General features: G+C 39.9%; 1 protein-coding gene across 4 annotated transcripts in view; it reads right to left on the bottom strand.

Annotated features, from left to right (window-relative positions):
• Window positions 1–17,824, bottom strand: part of spg (dedicator of cytokinesis spg) — a 312,850-nt gene that overhangs the window by 75,768 nt on the left and 219,258 nt on the right. For all 4 annotated transcript variants that reach the window (XM_070102877.1, XM_070102878.1, XM_070102879.1 and 1 more), the window contains 3 exons: window positions 1,763–1,945; window positions 1,437–1,601; window positions 203–286 (listed from right to left, as the gene is read on the bottom strand). In XM_070102877.1, coding sequence (XP_069958978.1) covers window positions 203–286; window positions 1,437–1,601; window positions 1,763–1,945 — 432 coding nt within the window. The remainder of the gene's footprint in view (window positions 1–202; window positions 287–1,436; window positions 1,602–1,762; window positions 1,946–17,824) is intronic.

Below are 17,824 nucleotides of genomic sequence, written 5' to 3'. Positions count from 1 at the left end.
GTATGATAGTGTGAACATGTTATCAAGTATTTATATCCATATGAAACTGAAAAAAAAGCTGTTTCACTCTACAAATAATTTTGCTTTACAGCAGTAGCCCAGAACCTAACCTGCTGTATAAGCAGGGCCCACCTGTAATAATAATTTACTGCTTAAGGAAAAGAGATTAGTCATTTCTGAGTAAAACATGATTTCAACTTACATCAACAAGCCTTCTGTGGAGTGGTTGGTTGGCAGATGGAGCTATTTTACCGTGGAGATCCAAGGCATTCTCCAGAATCATTGTCTGTAAAGCATTCAAAATCTGCATAATAAAATGTTAAACAAAGGCATTAAATTTATGATACAATATACTTATTGTGAGCAGTGAGAAAGATAATGTGTGTAAACTCATCAGACATGACTGAAGAGAGCAATGAGCAACTGACTGTCTGATCAGTTAGAGAATTGATTTAAACCTATTAGAAGAAACGCAGAGCAAGAAATGAGTATAAAAGTTAAATTATAGGAAGTTGAAAATGGAAAAAGAATGAAATGTGGACTGCAGCTTGAAGCCCACTGGAAGTACATTTAGCTCACAATTGAAGGACTCAGGTTTGGAATGAGTGCAGGAGAGTGATTTATGGGATTTGCTGTTAATGTGCAAGCAAGGTAATATTTATGAGGAGGAGGCTGGAGGCAGTGGAGATGATGTGTTTAAGGGCAATGGGTAGCGTCAATAATGTGCAGAGAATTCATAGTATGGAAATTATGAGGGGTGGAGTTACTAAAATTATTATTCAGAGGGCTGAGGAGGGGCTGTTGAGGTGATTTGGACATTTAGAGAGAATGGAGCAAAATAGGATGATTTGGAGGATGTATAAATCTGCAGTGGAGGGAAGGAGGGGTAGGGATTGTCTTAAAAAAGGATGGAGGAAAAGGTTAAAAGAGGTTATGTAGGCAAGGGGCTTGGACATACAGCAGTAATGTCTGAGAATGTTATATAGGAGTGAATGGAGACTAATGGTTTTTGGGACTTGAGCTATTGTGGTGTGTGCACAGTAATACTTTGTGAAGGGATTCAGGAAAACTGGTTAGCCGGACTTGAGTCCTGGAGGTGGGAAGTATGATGCCTGCACTCTAAACGAGAGGTTTGGGATATTGGATGTATGGAGTGACATCTGAACTGTTGTATCTGGGCACCTCTGCAAAGACAGTGATTATGTGTGAATGATGGTGACAGTGTTTCTTTTTTTGGGTCACCATGCCTCAGTGGTAGACAGCCGAAGTCTTGAAAAAAAATGTAAAGCTATTTTGTATCAAAATTCCATTGGGACGCAACTACTTCTCACAGAGGCTACTGATTTCATACAAGTAATACAACTGAATGGACCATTTAAACAGTACACAGAATTACAGGTGATCAAATGACTGTCTAACAACTCTTAATAACTTACTTGATCAGAGAGAAGAACCTTGAGTCTGTTAACATGGTCGGCATTTTCAGGGTACATAACTAGATAATCTGGACCAAAGAATGCATCTTGATACTTAGCCACGCCTCCATTAACAGCTGCATCTATTGTTCCTTGTAATCTCATTGTGAAGGGCTGAATATTGTCCTGCAAATATTTTGAATAATAAATTACTGATGAAATATATGCTTTGAAAATCATGCTGACACTAACCACAACCTTTCAAAAAAAAAAAAAAAAAAATGGAACATATACCATTAAATACTGAAGCTGGGATCATGAAACTGTAACACAAATAAGTCGAGTACCTGAGGATTTGCTCTGTAGTGGAGGGTAATCTGTCGGATTTGTTTGTTGTTGCGCTCGACAGTTTCACATGCATATTGTGGCGGACACAGCTGATCCATTTTTTGATCTACTACCTCGAACCACTTGAGAATGCCAGGTAGTTCAAACTCTGTTGTGTATGTAATTCTTTCTATCCACAAGTTCTGAGAAAAAATAATTTATAAAACATTTTTCAAGTACTACAACTAATAATGTCCTGATTAAATCATACCACGGGTGGGGTTTGAACCCACGGTCAGAGACTCTCAAAACTCCAGACCGTTGCGTTAGCCACTGGGCCAGCTAGCTTCAATAAGATTCATCCAACTAGGCATATTTCTACATCTATGGTCTAGGCACCATAGGTGTAGAAATATGCCTAGTTAGATGAATCTTATTGAAGCTAGTTGGCCCAGTGGCTAACATGACGGTCTGGAGTTTTGAGACTCTCTGACCACGGGTTCAAACCCCACCCATGGTATGGTTTGTTTGCAATCGTGTCATTACAATTTCGTGAGTAATGTTTTGATTACTTAAAGGTTCAACAAATACTGTAACAAAAATGCACACAGCCTTGTGTGTAATAATGTAATTGTTTTATATAATGGTAGGATTGCTGGTGTCTTTTGTCTGTCTCATAAATATGCAAGATTACAGGTACGTTTTGCTACTTCTACTTAGGTCACGCTACACATACATGTACATGTTTATATATACACACTCATCTGAGTTTTCTTTGATTTTATCTTAATAGTTCTTGGTCTTATTACTTTTCCTTTTATATCCATGGGGAAATGGAATAATAAGAATCTTTCCTCCATAAGCCATGCGTGTTGTAAAAGTCAACTAAAATGCCGGGAACAATGGGCTAGTAACCCCTTTTCCTGAAATAATTACTAAAAAGAATAAGAAGAAAATTGTCAAAGTGGGAAGTCTGAATGTGTGTGGATGTTGTGCAAATGATAAGAAAGAGATGATTGTGGATGTTATGAATGAGAAGAAGCTGGATGTCCTGGCTTTAAGTGAAACAAAGCTGAAGGGGGTGGGAGAGTTTCAGTGGAGAGGAATAAATGGGATTAGGTCAGGGGTTTCATATAGAGTTAGAGCTAAAGAAGGAGTAGCAATAATGTTGAAGGATAAGTTATGGCAGAAAAAGAGGGACTATAAATGTATTAATTCAAGGATTATGTGGAGTAAAATAAAGGTTGGATGTGAAAAGTGGAATATAGTAAGCGTATATACACCTGGAGAAGAGAGAAGTATAGAGGAGAGAGAGAGATTTTGGGAAATGTTGAGTGAATGCGTGGGGAGTTTTGAACCAAGTGTGAGAGTAATGGTGGTTGGGGATTTCAATGCTAAAATAAGCAAAAATGTTGTGGAGGGAGTAGTAGGTAAATTTGGGGTGCCAGGGGTAAATGAAAATGGGGAGCCTTTAATTGAGCTATGTGTAGAAAGATTTATTTATTTATTAATTTGAACATGATACAGTGAAGTACAAAGCTATTGCAGTGCAACATACCAAAGCCCCTTGTATGCAGAGCATTATGAGCAGGCTTAAAATTAAGATTAACTAAGCAATAATATATTCAGTGGTAAAAAACATTATTGTAAACAGATAACAATTTAGCACAAATGAGTATTACAAAGACAGGTCATATGGTCATTTAGTGAGTTGCTGAACACTCAGTAGAATGGAGTATTCTGTTAGGAAATGTAATTAAAAAAATAAAGTTTGATTGGGTCACAGGTTAGACATTTATGAGATACAATTATTCAGTATTTATTTAGTTGTGGGTGAGTAAATGATTTCTGAGAAGAGACTTGAATTTATAAACAGACAGTGTTTCTTTTATATTCACAGGTCATGAATTCCAGATGTTTGGTAATAAGTAATACTATATATTTTACGAAGAAGAGGACAAATAAATATACAAGGTATGATGTAGCACGTAATGAAAGTAGTTTGTTAGGTTATGTATTGGTGGATAAAAGGGTGATGGGTAGGCTCCAGGAAGTACACGTTTATAGAGGGGCAACTGATAATATCGGATCATTATCTAGTAGTAGCTACAGTTAGATTAAGAGGTAGATGGGATAAGAGGAAAATGGCAACAAGTAAGAGGGATGTGAATGTGTATAAACTAAGGGAGGAGGAAGTTTGGGTGAAATATAAGCAACTACTGACAGAAAGGTGGGCTGGTGCAGGTATGAGTAGCGGGGGAGTTGAAGAGGGTTGGAATAGTTTTAAAAATGCAGTATTAGAATGTGGGGCAGAAGTCTGTGGTTATAGGAGGGTGGGTGTAGGAGGAAAGAGGGGTGATTGTTGGAATGATGAAGTAAAGGGTGTGATAAAAGAGAAAAAGGTAGCTTATGAGAGGTATTTACAAAGCAGAAGTGTTATAAGAAGAGCAGAGTGTATGGAGAGTAAAAGAAAGGTGAAAAGTGGTGAGAGAGTGCAAAAGGAGAGCAGATGATAGAGTGGGAGAGGTACTGTCAAGAAATTTTAATGAAAATAAGAAACAATTTTGGAGTTAAACAAGTTAAGAAAGAATAGGGAACAAATGGATTTGTCAGTTAAAAACAGAGTAGGGGAGTTAGTAGATGGGGAGATGGAGGTTTTGGGTAGATGGCGAGAATATTTTGAGGAACTTTTAAATGTCGACGAAGAAAGGGAGGCGGTAATTTCATGCACTGGTCAGGGAGGTATACCATCTTTTAGGCATGAAGATGAGCAGGATGTGAGTGTGGGGGAGGTGTGTGAAGCATTACGTAGAATGAAAGGGGGTAAAGCAGCTGGAACTGATGGGATCATGACAGAAATGTTAAAAGCAGGGGAAGACATAGTGTTGGAATGGTTGGTATTTTTGTTTAATAAATGTATGAAAGAGAGGAAGGTACCTAGGGATTGGCGGAGAGCATGTATAGTCCCTTTATATAAAGGTAAGGGGGACAAAAGAGATTGTAAAAATTATAGAGGAACAGGTATACTGAGTATACCAGGAAAAATGTATGGTAGGGTTATTATTGAAAGAATCAGAGGTAAAACAGAAAGTAGAATTGCGGATGAGCAAGGAGGTTTTAGAGTGGGTAGGGTATGTGCAGATCAAGTGTTTACATTGAAGCATATATGTGAGCAGTATTTAGATAAAGGTAGGGAAGGTTTTATTGCATTTATGCATTTAGAAAAGGCATATGATAGAGTGGATAGGGAAGCAATGTGGCAGATGTTGCAAGTATATGGAATAGGTGGTAAGTTACTAAATGCTGTAAAGAGTTTTTATGAGGATAGTGAGGCTCAGGTTAGGGTGTGTAGAAGAGAGGGAGACTATTTCCCGGTAAAAGTAGGTCTTAGACAGGGATGTGTAATGTCACCATGGTTGTTTAATATATTTATAGATGGGGTTGTAAAAGAAGTAAATGCTAGGGTGTTCGGGAGAGGGGTGGGATTAAATTATGGGGAATTAAATACAAAATGGGAAGTGACACAGTTACTTTTTGCTGATGATACTGTGCTTATGGAAGATTCTAAAGAAAAATTGCAAAGGTTAGTGGACAAATTTGGGTGTGTGTGTAAAGGTCGAAAGTTGAAAGTGAACATAGAAAAGAGTAAGGTGTTGAGAGTATCAAATGATTTAGATAAAGAAAAATTGGTTAAATTGGGGAGGAGTAGTATGGAAGAAGTGAATGTTTTCAGATATTTGGGAGTTGATGTGTCAGCGGATGGATTTATGAAGGATGAGGTTAATCATAGAATTGATGAAAGAAAAAAGGCGAGTGGTGCATTGAGGTACACCTACCATCCGACTTACGACCTGCTCGACATACGTCAACTCAACTTACGACCGTGCATCTGGCAGCTGGGCTGGGCCGGCTGATGCACACCACTGTACAATATTTGACGATACTCGCGGCGGCAATGCGTGTGAGGAAAAAGTTCAACAGACAGGAGTAGTGAGCGAGTATATGGTAACGATAGTTTGATTGACGGCTGCTTGTTAAGGTAGGGTCAGTCTAGCTCCCGCTATCCCCTCCCCCCCCTTTCTCCCGGCCAAACAGTAATCACTCGACTCACAGCGCCCAGCACAACTAAGTAAAAGCCTCTGCTCCTATTCTAGTGGATATTGGTTGAAAGCTTCACTTTTCACCAATAATAAACTTAGTCCTTTCAGTTTTAAGCTTCACATGAGATTTTTAGATAATCACCACCTTATTTTAATTTTTTTTTTTTCAACAACTCGGCCGTCTCCCACCGAGGAAGGGTGACCCAAAAAAGAAAGAAAATCCCCCAAAAGAAAATACTTTCATCATCATTCAACACTTTCACCACACTCACACATTATCACTGCTTTTGCAGAGGTGCTCAGAATACAACAGTTTAGAAGCATATATGTATAAAGATACACAACATATCCCTCCAAACTGCCAATATCCCAAACCCCTCCTTTAAAGTGCAGGCATTGTACTTCCCATTTCCAGGACTCAAGTCCGACTATATGAAAATAACCGGTTTCCCTGAATCCCTTCACTAAATATTACCCTGCTCACACTCCAACAGATCGTCAGGTCCCAAGTATCATTCGTCTCCATTCACTCCTATCTAACACGCTCATGCACGCTTGCTGGAAGTCCAAGCCCCTTGCCCACAAAACCTCCTTTACCCCCTCTTTCCAACCCTTTCGAGGACGACCCCTACCCCTCCTTCCTTCCCCTATAGATTTATATGCTTTCCATGTCATTCTACTTTGATCCATTCTCTCTAATGACCAAACCACCTCAACAACCCCTCTTCTGCCCTCTGACTAATGCTTTTATTAACTCCACACCTTCTCCTAATTTCCACACTCCGAATTTTCTGCATAATATTTACACCACACATTGCCTTTAGACAGGACATCTCCACTGCCTCCAACCGTCTCCTTGCAGCTGCATTTACCACCCAAGCTTCACATCCATATTTTAAGCATCTTGCACTTATCATGGAGAGTGATTTCTTAAGCAGTGGGTAACCTGTCTCTCTTTCCAGCTTGGCATGACAGATCGGGTCACCTGCCAACCAATGACAAGTGTTGAAGGAGACGGACTGAAAACGGTCTTGGGACGTCACCTTATAATCTACCTACCTTATTAATTGTACAGGACACTACCCCTCATCTTTGTAGTGGTAAAGAACCTGCGTTCCTGTCATCTGGACTGACTATTCAAGGCTATAGACTCTGTGAAGAACTAGTCGTTGGGTTGTCACTCAACACCTGTGACCCCCACCTACATCATCATCAATGGCTACAATTTCTACAGGATGGTGTCAACATCAACCAGACACCCCAGTTTACTTGTACATATTAGCGTTGAATTCAAATGGCAATTTTTCATTTCATTTTTCATTTTTCTTTCAAGTAGGATACACCTTCATATTTCAATATTTTATCTTTGCATTACTAAATAATAAAGTGTTTATCTTTGTGAATTATTATTTCTTTTTCTATTCATTAATTTTTCCTAATTTGGGTGGCCCGGTGGCCTGGTGGCTAAAGCTCCCGCTTCACACACGGAGGGCCCGGGTTCGATTCCCGGCGGGTGGAAACATTTCGACACGTTTCCTTACACCTGTTGTCCTGTTCACCTAGCAGCAAATAGGTACCTGGGTGTTAGTCGACTGGTGTGGGTCGCATCCTGGGGGACAAGATTAAGGACCTCAATGGAAATAAGTTAGACAGTCCTCGATGACGCACTGACTTTCTTGGGTTATCCTGGGTGGCTAACCCTCCGGGGTTAAAAATCCGAACGAAATCTTATCTTATCTTATCTTATCTGAGGAGGAGCCAGCCTTGGTAATACTGTCTGAAGTCGTTACAGGGCTGAGTAAGCCTTCACAAGTGGCGACCTTGCCAGGATTAACTCTACTGAATCAAGATTCAACTCCATTTCGAATCTACCATTGGAACTTCAACACCGCATACCACAGACGGTTACCACCAGCCATGAGTAATCATTCTCTATGGTAGGACTACAGTACAGGTATTTAAAAGATATGGCGATTGTTATAGTCTAAATTTATTGTAAGTCAAGGCAGGATATATTAGTTAATTCTGTCACCTTTATTTTTGAGCTTGAAACGATTTGGAGGAATAGACTCTAGGGACCCAAGATTTTCCAGTGACAAGTTGTTTCATTGAGCTCTTTATTATATCTAGGGAACTGTCGTAGGACACTCTTGATTTGTTGGTGAGAAGATTGGATGGTCAAGGGACCCCATTCTACTTACTGTTTGCTCGGAGCCGGCAGAGAACCCTCCCTTTTCATTCATACATACTGTTTAATCGAATCAGGGATCGAACCCTCAGATTTATTTACAGTTTGAGCAGAGCAGGAATTGAACCCTCCGTTTTCTTTGATATATCCGTTTCATTTTCCCCTGGTAGTTTAAGTTATTCTTGCAAGTATGGAGGAATACCAGTTCTGGATGAACGCTGGGAGTAAGTTAGGAATAACGGGGAAAAATTTAGAAGCTTTCATTAGTGCTAAGATCCAGGAAAGAATTGAAAAGGAGAGAGAGAGAATCGAGAGAGAGGAGAAAAAGGAGAAAGAATAGAGAGGAGAAAAAGGAGAGAGAAAGAATAGAGAGAGAGAGAACCAAGAAAAGCAGTTAGAAAGAGAAAGAGAGGATAAAAAGGAGAGAGATCGAACTGAAAGAGAAAATCAAGAAAGAGAAAGAGAGGAGAAAAAGGAGCGTGATAGACTTGATCGTGAGGAGAGAGCTAGAGTACGTGAGGAACAAGCTAAAATACGTGAGGAACAAGTTAGGTTAAGAGAATTTGAGGAAAGAGCAAAAGATAGAGAACATGAGTTAAGAGAAAGAGAAAAAGATAGCGAGGTAGAGAAATCTCGCCTTGAATTAGAGAATAAAAAGTTAACTTTTACACAACGACAATTAGAGGAAGGAGTAATTGAACATCATGCAGCTAGTGCACATATTCCAACACCTAATTTACCTCCCTTCACAGAGGGTGAAGACATTACTTCATACATTATCAGGTTTGAAAATACCACTACCCTCTGTAAATGGCCTGGTGACACCTGGGCTACCAGGTTAGGAATGTTATTTTCTGGTACAGCTTTGAATATCTATGCAACTTTGTTGCAGGATATCATATGTAATTATAACCTACTGAAGAAGGCAATCCTTAAAGAATATCAAAAAACCACAAATTCTTATAGGAAAGATTTCAGGTATGCCACCTTACAGCATGGCCAAAACTTTCAGCAGTTACAGGTAACACTCTTTCGTTTTTTCGATTTCTGGATAGAGTGTTCAGGAATTGATCACAGTTATGAATCTCTTAGAGACTTCATGGTTGCTGACCAGTTCCTGACAGCTCTTCCTCACCAGATAAGAACATTCATCAGAGAACGTAACCTGATTAAAGGTGATGAAGTTGCTGAGGCTGCTGGCTTATATGCTGAGGCTCACAATTCCTATAAAGACCTAAAGGGATCAAACCTTAAGGGCAATGGTTCACCTGAACCAAAGATTAAGAAGCCTACAGTTGAAAAAGTCACCAGCTATTATACCAACATGTCATCAGTGTGGTGGTATCAGACATAAACGTCCAGATTGTCCTTCCAAGAAAATAGAGAAAGTTGGTAGATGTTTTGTTGACGGTAATGACAAAGCACCCTTCTGTTCAGGAGCAGTTAATGGTATAAAAGTCTCAGACATATTACGTGACATTGGATGTACGTGCATCGTAATTTCGGACAAATTGTTCCCTTACTTTAAAACCTCTCGTGTGTCCTCTATTCTTTCAGATTACTTGGGTCGTGAAAATACTTTCCCTACAATACTTTGTTACTTGAAAACTAAATGGTTCACTGGTTGGACTAATGCGGTACTAGCCCCAATTACTTGTTCTATAATAGTGGGTAATATTAAAGGTGCCGTTCTTCCTTCAGAGGCGGATCTTTCGTCACCACCCGTGAATCTAAGTTTTCCAGCTCCTCTTCCTTGCAAGTTAAGTAAGCCCCTTAACAATTTCACACCGGAAGCTACATTGTCTCGTACTGTTCATTTGGGGGTGGAAACAGATGATACTGCTCTCGATAGTGAGGTAGCAGGATCACCTGTCCACTCGTCGGGTGAAAGTAAGGGTATTGCCTCCGGCATTCTCAATGTCTTGACTAGAGCTCAGACCATAACCCTGGCTTCTCCTACCTCCTCTTCTCCCACCATAAGTCCTTTTATTTTCCCAGATTTTATGTCCAAGGATGACTTTGTCAATATACAGCGCAATTGCCCTTCAATTCGGTATTGTCATAATTAAGCTTTTAACAACAAAGTTATCCACGGGAGATACGCATCTCATAAGTTTGAATATATTAATGGTATCTTATATAAATCTGTATTTAAATCTCATTCTTCAGCGATAGATTATTCCCTCCTTGTTGTTCCTAAACTATGTCGAGAGACTGTTCTTCAAATGGCTCATGATTTGCCAGTGACCAAACACTTGGCCCATCCTAAGACGTGGCATAAACTCAAGCACACTTATTTTTGGCCAAGCATGTACTCTCAGGTTACAAAGAAGTATAGTTCTTGCAATAGGTGTCAGGTGCTTACTGCACAAAATACACACACTCCTAGTTCCTGTATATTTATTAAATCTAAAACTTCCCTCCTGCAGAAACGAGATACTCCACCATAGAAAAGGAATGTTTGGCCCTTGTGTGGGGTATCTCCAAACTTAAATTTTATTTACTGGGAAAAGAATTTATTTTAGAAATGGATCACAAACCTTTGATATACCTAGAAACTTTTAAGGGAACCAACAGCCAGGTGGACATTGGCACTCCAAGCTTTTAAGTTTCATATTGTGTATATCAATGGTTCATCCAATTATTTCTCTGACTGGTTAAGTCGTGACAGTCAGTAGATTTGTTGCCTTACGCAACTTCGTATTAGAACTTTTTCCTCGTCTATTCTTCTTATACTCCTTGACTATAAGTCTTGGTATGGGGGAGTGTGAGGGAAAAGTTCAACAGATAGGAGTAGCGAGCAAGTATATGGTAACGATAGTTTGATTGCCTGCTGCTTGTTAAGGTAGGGTCAGTCTAGCTCCCGCTATCCCCTCTCCCCTTTCTCCCCACCCTGAAAGGTGACGTGTGGGGCTCCGGCCAAACAATAATCACTCGACTCACAGCTCCCAGCACAACTGTAAGTAAAAGCCTCTGCTCCTATTCTAGTGGATATTGGTTGAAAGCTTCACTTTTCACCAATAATAAACTTAGTCCTTTCAGTTTTAAGCTTCACATAAGACTTTTAGATAATCACCACCTTTTTTTTAAGTATCTTGCACTTATCATGGAGAGTGATTTCTTAAGCTTGGAATCACAGATCAGGTCACCTGCCAACCAATGACAAGTGTTGAAGGAGACGGACTGAAAACAGTCTTGGGACATCACCTTATAATCTACCTACCTGATTAATTGTACAGGACACTACCCCTCATCTTTGTAGTGGTAAAGAACCTGCATTCCTGTCATCTGGACTGACTATTCAAGGCTATAGACTCTGTGAAGAACTAGTCGTTGGGTTGTCACTCAACACCTGTGACCCCCCCCCCATCATCATCAACGGCTACAATTTCTACAAGATGGTGTCAACATCAACCAGACACCCCAGTTTACTTGTACATATTAGCGTTGAATTCAAATGGCAATTTTTCATTTCATTTTTCATTTTTCTTTCAAGTAGGATACACCTTCATATTTCAATATTTTATCTTTGCATTACTAAATAATAAAGTGTTTATCTTTGTGAATTATTATTTCTTTTTCTATTCATTAATTTTACTGAGGAGGAGCCAGCCTTGGTAATACTGTCTGAAGTTGTTACAGGGCTGAGTAAGCCTTCACAATGCGTCATGCAGGCAGCATCAGTTTGAGTAACCCTGCCCTATCAGCAGCATCATACTGTATTAACTGTACTAACTGGACAGTAAATTTCACCATGGCCCCTAAGATGAAGTCTGAATTTTGCACTGGAGATTGTGGCAAGAAAAGCTCTTACTCTCGAACTCTATTTGTTTTCACTGTTGCACATAAACCTGTCTGTATCTGTCTGCCTGTATATCTGTGTCTCTCTGTATCTCTGTGTGCCTGTTTATCTGTCTACCTGTGGGTCTGTCTTTCTACATGTGTGGCTGTCTTTCTGTCTTTCTGTCTACCTGTGTGTGTGTCTTTCTGTCTACCTGTGTGTCTGTCTTTCTGTCTACCTGTGTGTCTGTCTTTCTGTCTGTGTGTCAGTCTTTCTGTCTACCTGTGTGTGTGTCTTTCTGTCTACCTGTGTGTCTGTCTTCGTCTACCTGTGTGTGTCTTTCTGTCTACCTGTGTGTGTCTTTCTGTCTACCTGTGTCTGTCTTTCTGTCTGCTCGTCTGTCTCAGAGCCACTCTTTAAGAGTGTAAATGGTCTTGAAGATGCCATATAAATGGTAATAACACAATATAATCACTGAGGTGCATTAAATGCGTATAAAACGTTAATACAGACATTTTGCTTAATCCATCCATGATTTCTTTTTCAAAATTATATAATAAACATGCTACATAACATATAAACATATAAATTAACAAATATGAGATGTTTTTCTGGTCGGCTTGACAGGGTGAACAGAAACCATTCGTGTCCGGGCTGGTAACAACAACAACAACGTTTGTTTACATAACTCGTGAACCTTCTACTCACATTCTCTCTCTCATTTATTCATTTAATCTTGTTTACTCACCTCTCACTCTACATTAAGACTACAGATACAGTGGACCCCCGGTTCACGATATTAATCCGTTCCTGAGAGCTCATCGTAAACCAAAATTATCGGAAAGCGAATCAATTTTCCCCATAAGAAATAATAGAAATCAAATTAAACCGTGCAAGACACCCAAAAGTTTAATGCAATATAATAATTACAATAACAATAATAACAATAGAATAATCACAATAGAATAATTGACACTTGCCTTTAATGAAGATCTGGTGATGATTAATGGGATGGGAGGAGGGGAGAGTGACGAAGTTTTTAATGTTTAGAAGGGGAATCCCCCTCCATTAGGACTTGAGGTAGCAAGTCCTTTTCTGGGGTTACTTCCCTTCTTCTTTTAATGCCACTAGGACCAGCTTGAGAGTAACTGGACTTCTGTCGTACAACATATCTGTCCACAGAGGCCTGTACCTCTCGTTCCTTTATAACTTTCCTAAAGTGGTTCACAACATTGTCAGTGTACAGGTTGCCAACACAGCTTGCAGTAGCTGTGTCAGGGTGATTTTCATCATACTATGTATGCCACTACGATTCTTAAATCTTTCAAACCAACCTTTGCTGGCCTTAAATTCACTCACATCACCACTAGTTGCAGGCAATTTCTTTACCAAATCGTCATGCAACTTCCTAGCCTTTTCACAAATGATTGCTTGAGAGATGCTATCTCCTGCTATCTGTTTTTCATTTATCCACACCAATAACAGTCTCTCAACATTTTCTAACACTTGCGGTCGCTGTTTCGTAGTCACAGTTGCACCTTTTGCAAGAACAGCTTCCTTGATTGCCGTTTTCCTGCTCACTATAGTAGAGATGGTTGACTGGGGTTTACTATACAACTTGGCCAGCTCCGACACATGCACTCCACTTTCATACTTTGCAATTATCTCTTTCTTCATTTCAATAGTCATCAGCACCCTTGGTCTCAATGGGTTCGCACTAGAAGCTTTCTTGGGGCCCATGGTGACTTATTTTGTAGAAACAAGCACCAAAAGCAGTGATAATATGGATAATATGGAATGTACCAAATGTATACTTAGATGCATGCACACTGGCTGGCTTGTAAACACTGGCACACACGGGGCAGTTCAGGCCACACGTGGACACGTTTCGTACGAATCCTATCGCATACCGGGTTTTATAACGGGAACCGAGGGAATTTTTTTGCGATATAATGCTTCAGATACCGGATTTATCGGATACCGATGGCTTCACGAACCGGGGATCCACTGTATTTTAAGGTAAGTAATGAGTGGACACAATTATTATATTATAGTTTAATAATAATATTATTACTAATATTTGTACATATGTATTATTGTAATAATAATAATTCTTTTTTTTTTTTTCAACAAGTCGGTTGTCTCCCACCGAGGCAGGGTGACCCAAAAAAAGAAAGAAAATCCCCAAAAAGAAAATACTTTCATCATCATTCAACACTTTCACCACACTCACACATTATCACTGCTTTTGCAGAGGTGCTCAGAATACAACAGCTTAGAAGCATATACGTATAAAGATACACAACATATTTATTTATTTAGTAATTTAAGCATACATACAGAGGTACAAAAAATACAGGTAAGAGCAGCATGCCAAAGCCACTTATATGCATAGCATTACGGGCTGGCTTAAAATTAACTTAAGATTAACTAAGCAATGATGAAATCAGTGATAAAACATTATTATTTTTTTTTTTTATTATCACACTGGCCGATTCCCACCAAGGCAGGGTGGCCCGAAAAAGAAAAACTTTCACCATCATTCACTCCATCACTGTCTTGCCAGAAGGGTGCTTTACACTACAGTTTTTAAACTGCAACATTAACACCCCTCCTTCAGAGTGCAGGCACTGTACTTCCCATCTCCAGGACTCAAGTCCGGCCTGCCGGTTTCCCTGAACCCCTTCATAAATGTTACTTTGCTCACACTCCAACAGCACGTCAAGTATTAAAAACCATTTGTCTCCATTCACTCCTATCAAACACGCTCATGCATACCTGCTGGAAGTCCAAGCCCCTCGCACACAAAACCTCCTTTACCCCCTCTCTCCAACCTTTCCTAGGCCGACCCCTACCCCGCCTTCCTTCCACTACAGACTGATACACTCTTGAAGTCATTCTGTTTCGCTCCATTCTCTCTACATGTCCGAACCACCTCAACAACCCTTCCTCAGCCCTCTGGACAACAGTTTTGGTAATCCCGCACCTCCTCCTAACTTCCAAACTACGAATTCTCTGCATTATATTCACACCACACATTGCCCTCAGACATGACATCTCCACTGCCTCCAGCCTTCTCCTCGCTGCAACATTCATCACCCATGCTTCACACCCATATAAGAGCATTGGTAAAACTATACTCTCATACATTTCCCTCTTTGCCTCCAAGGACAAAGTTCTTTGTCTCCACAGACTCCTAAGTGCACCACTCACTCTTTTTCCCTCATCAATTCTATGATTCACCTCATCTTTCATAGACCCATCCGCTGACACGTCCACTCCCAAATATCTGAATACATTCACCTCCTCCATACTCTCTCCCTCCAATCTGATATTCAATCTTTCATCACCTAATCTTTTTGTTATCCTCATAACCTTACTCTTTCCTGTATTCACCTTTAATTTTCTTCTTTTGCACACCCTACCAAATTCATCCACCAATCTCTGCAACTTCTCTTCAGAATCTCCCAAGAGCACAGTGTCATCAGCAAAGAGCAGCTGTGACAACTCCCACTTTGTGTGTGATTCTTTATCTTTTAACTCCACGCCTCTTGTCAAGACCCTCGCATTTACTTCTCTTACAACCCCATCTATAAATATATTAAACAACCACGGTGACATCACACATCCTTGTCTAAGGCCTACTTTTACTGGGAAATAATTTCCCTCTTTCCTACATACTCTAACTTGAGCCTCACTATCCTCGTAAAAACTCTTCACTGCTTTCAGTAACCTACCTCCTACACCATACACTTGCAATATCTGCCACATTGCCCCCCTATCCACCCTGTCATACGCCTTTTCCAAATCCATAAATGCGACAAAGACCTCTTTAGCCTTATCTAAATACTGTTCACTTATATGTTTCACTGTAAACACCTGGTCCACACACCCCCTACCTTTCCTAAAGCCTCCTTGTTCATCTGCTATCCTATTCTCCGTCTTACTCTTAATTCTTTCAATAATAACTCTACCATACACTTTACCAGGTATACTCAGCAGACTTATCCCCCTATAATTTTTGCACTCTCTTTTGTCCCCTTTGCCTTTATACAAAGGAACTATGCATGCTCTCTGCCAATCCCTAGGTACCTTACCCTCTTCCATACATTTATTAAATAATTGCACCAACCACTCCAAAACTATATCCCCACCTGCTTTTAACATTTCTATCTTTATCCCATCAATCCCGGCTGCCTTACCCCCTTTCATTTTACCTACTGCCTCACGAACTTCCCCCACACTCACAATTGGCTCTTCCTCACTCCTACAAGATGTTATTCCTCCTTGCCCTATACACGAAATCACAGCTTCCCTATCTTCATCAACATTTAACAATTCCTCAAAATATTCCCTCCATCTTCCCAATACCTCTAACTCTCCATTTAATAACTCTCCTCTCCTATTTTTAACTGACAAATCCATTTGTTCTCTAGGCTTCCTTAACTTGTTAATCTCACTCCAAAACTTTTTCTTATTTTCAACAAAATTTGTTGATAACATCTCACCCACTCTCTCATTTGCTCTCTTTTTACATTGCTTCACCACTCTCTTAACCTCTCTCTTTTTCTCCATATACTCTTCCCTCCTTGCATCACTTCTACTTTGTAAAAACTTCTCATATGCTAACTTTTTCTCTCTTACTACTCTCTTTACATCATCATTCCACCAATCGCTCCTCTTCCCTCCCGCACCCACTTTCCTGTAACCACAAACTTCTGCTGAACACTCTAACACTACATTTTTAAACCTACCCCATACCTCTTCGACCCCATTGCCTATGCTCTCATTAGCCCATCTATCCTCCAATAGCTGTTTATATCTTACCCTAACTGCCTCCTCTTAGTTTATAAACCTTCACCTCTCTCTTCCCTGATGCTTCTATTCTCCTTGTATCCCATCTACCTTTTACTCTCAGTGTAGTTACAACTAGATAGTGATCTGATATATCTGTGGCCCCTCTATAAACATGTACATCCTGAAGTCTACTCAACAGTCTTTTATTTACCAATACATAATCCAACAAACTACTGTCATTTCGCCCTACATCATATCTTGTATACTTATTTATCCTCTTTTTCTTAAAATATGTATTACCTATAACTAAACCCCTTTCTATACAAAGTTCAATCAAAGGGCTCCCATTATCATTTACACCTGGCACCCCAAACTTACCTACCACACCCTCTCTAAAAGTTTCTCCTACTTTAGCATTCAGGTCCCCTACCACAATTACTCTCTCACTTGGTTCAAAGGCTCCTATACATTCACTTAACATCTCCCAAAATCTCTCTCTCTCCTCTGCATTCCTCTCTTCTCCAGGTGCATACACGCTTATTATGACCCACTTCTCGCATCCAACCTTTACTTTAATCCACATAATTCTTGAATTTACACATTCATATTCTCTTTTCTCCTTCCATAACTGATCATTTAACATTACTGCTACCCCTTCCTTTGCTCTAACTCTCTCAGATACTCCAGATTTAATCCCATTTATTTCCCCCCACTGAAACTCTCCTACCCCCTTCAGCTTTGTTTCGCTTAGAGCCAGGACATCCAACTTCTTTTCATTCATAACATCAGCAATCATCTGTTTCTTGTCATCCGCACTACAGCCACGCACATTTAAGCATCCCAGTTTTATAAAGTTTTTCTTCTTCTCTTTTTTAGTAAGTGTCTACAGGAGAAGGGGTTACTAGACCATTGCTCCCGGCATTTTAGTCGCCTCATACGACACGCATGGCTTACGGAGGAAAGATTCTTTTCCACTTCCCCATGGACAATAGAAGAAATAAAGAAGAACAAGAGCTATTTAGAAAAAGGAGAAAAACCTAGATGTATGTATATATATATGCATGTGCGTGTCTGTGAAGTGTGACCAAAGTGTAAGTAGGAGTAGCAAGATATCCCTGTTATCTAGCGTGTTTATGAGACAGAAAAAGAAACCAGCAATCCTACCATCATGCAAAACAGTTACAGGTTTCTGTTTCACAGTCATCTGGCAGGACGG

Source organism: Cherax quadricarinatus, chromosome 83, assembly GCF_038502225.1.
Source record: "Cherax quadricarinatus isolate ZL_2023a chromosome 83, ASM3850222v1, whole genome shotgun sequence".
Lineage (NCBI taxonomy): Eukaryota > Metazoa > Arthropoda > Malacostraca > Decapoda > Parastacidae > Cherax > Cherax quadricarinatus.
This window is presented reverse-complemented; position numbering and strand designations above follow the sequence as displayed.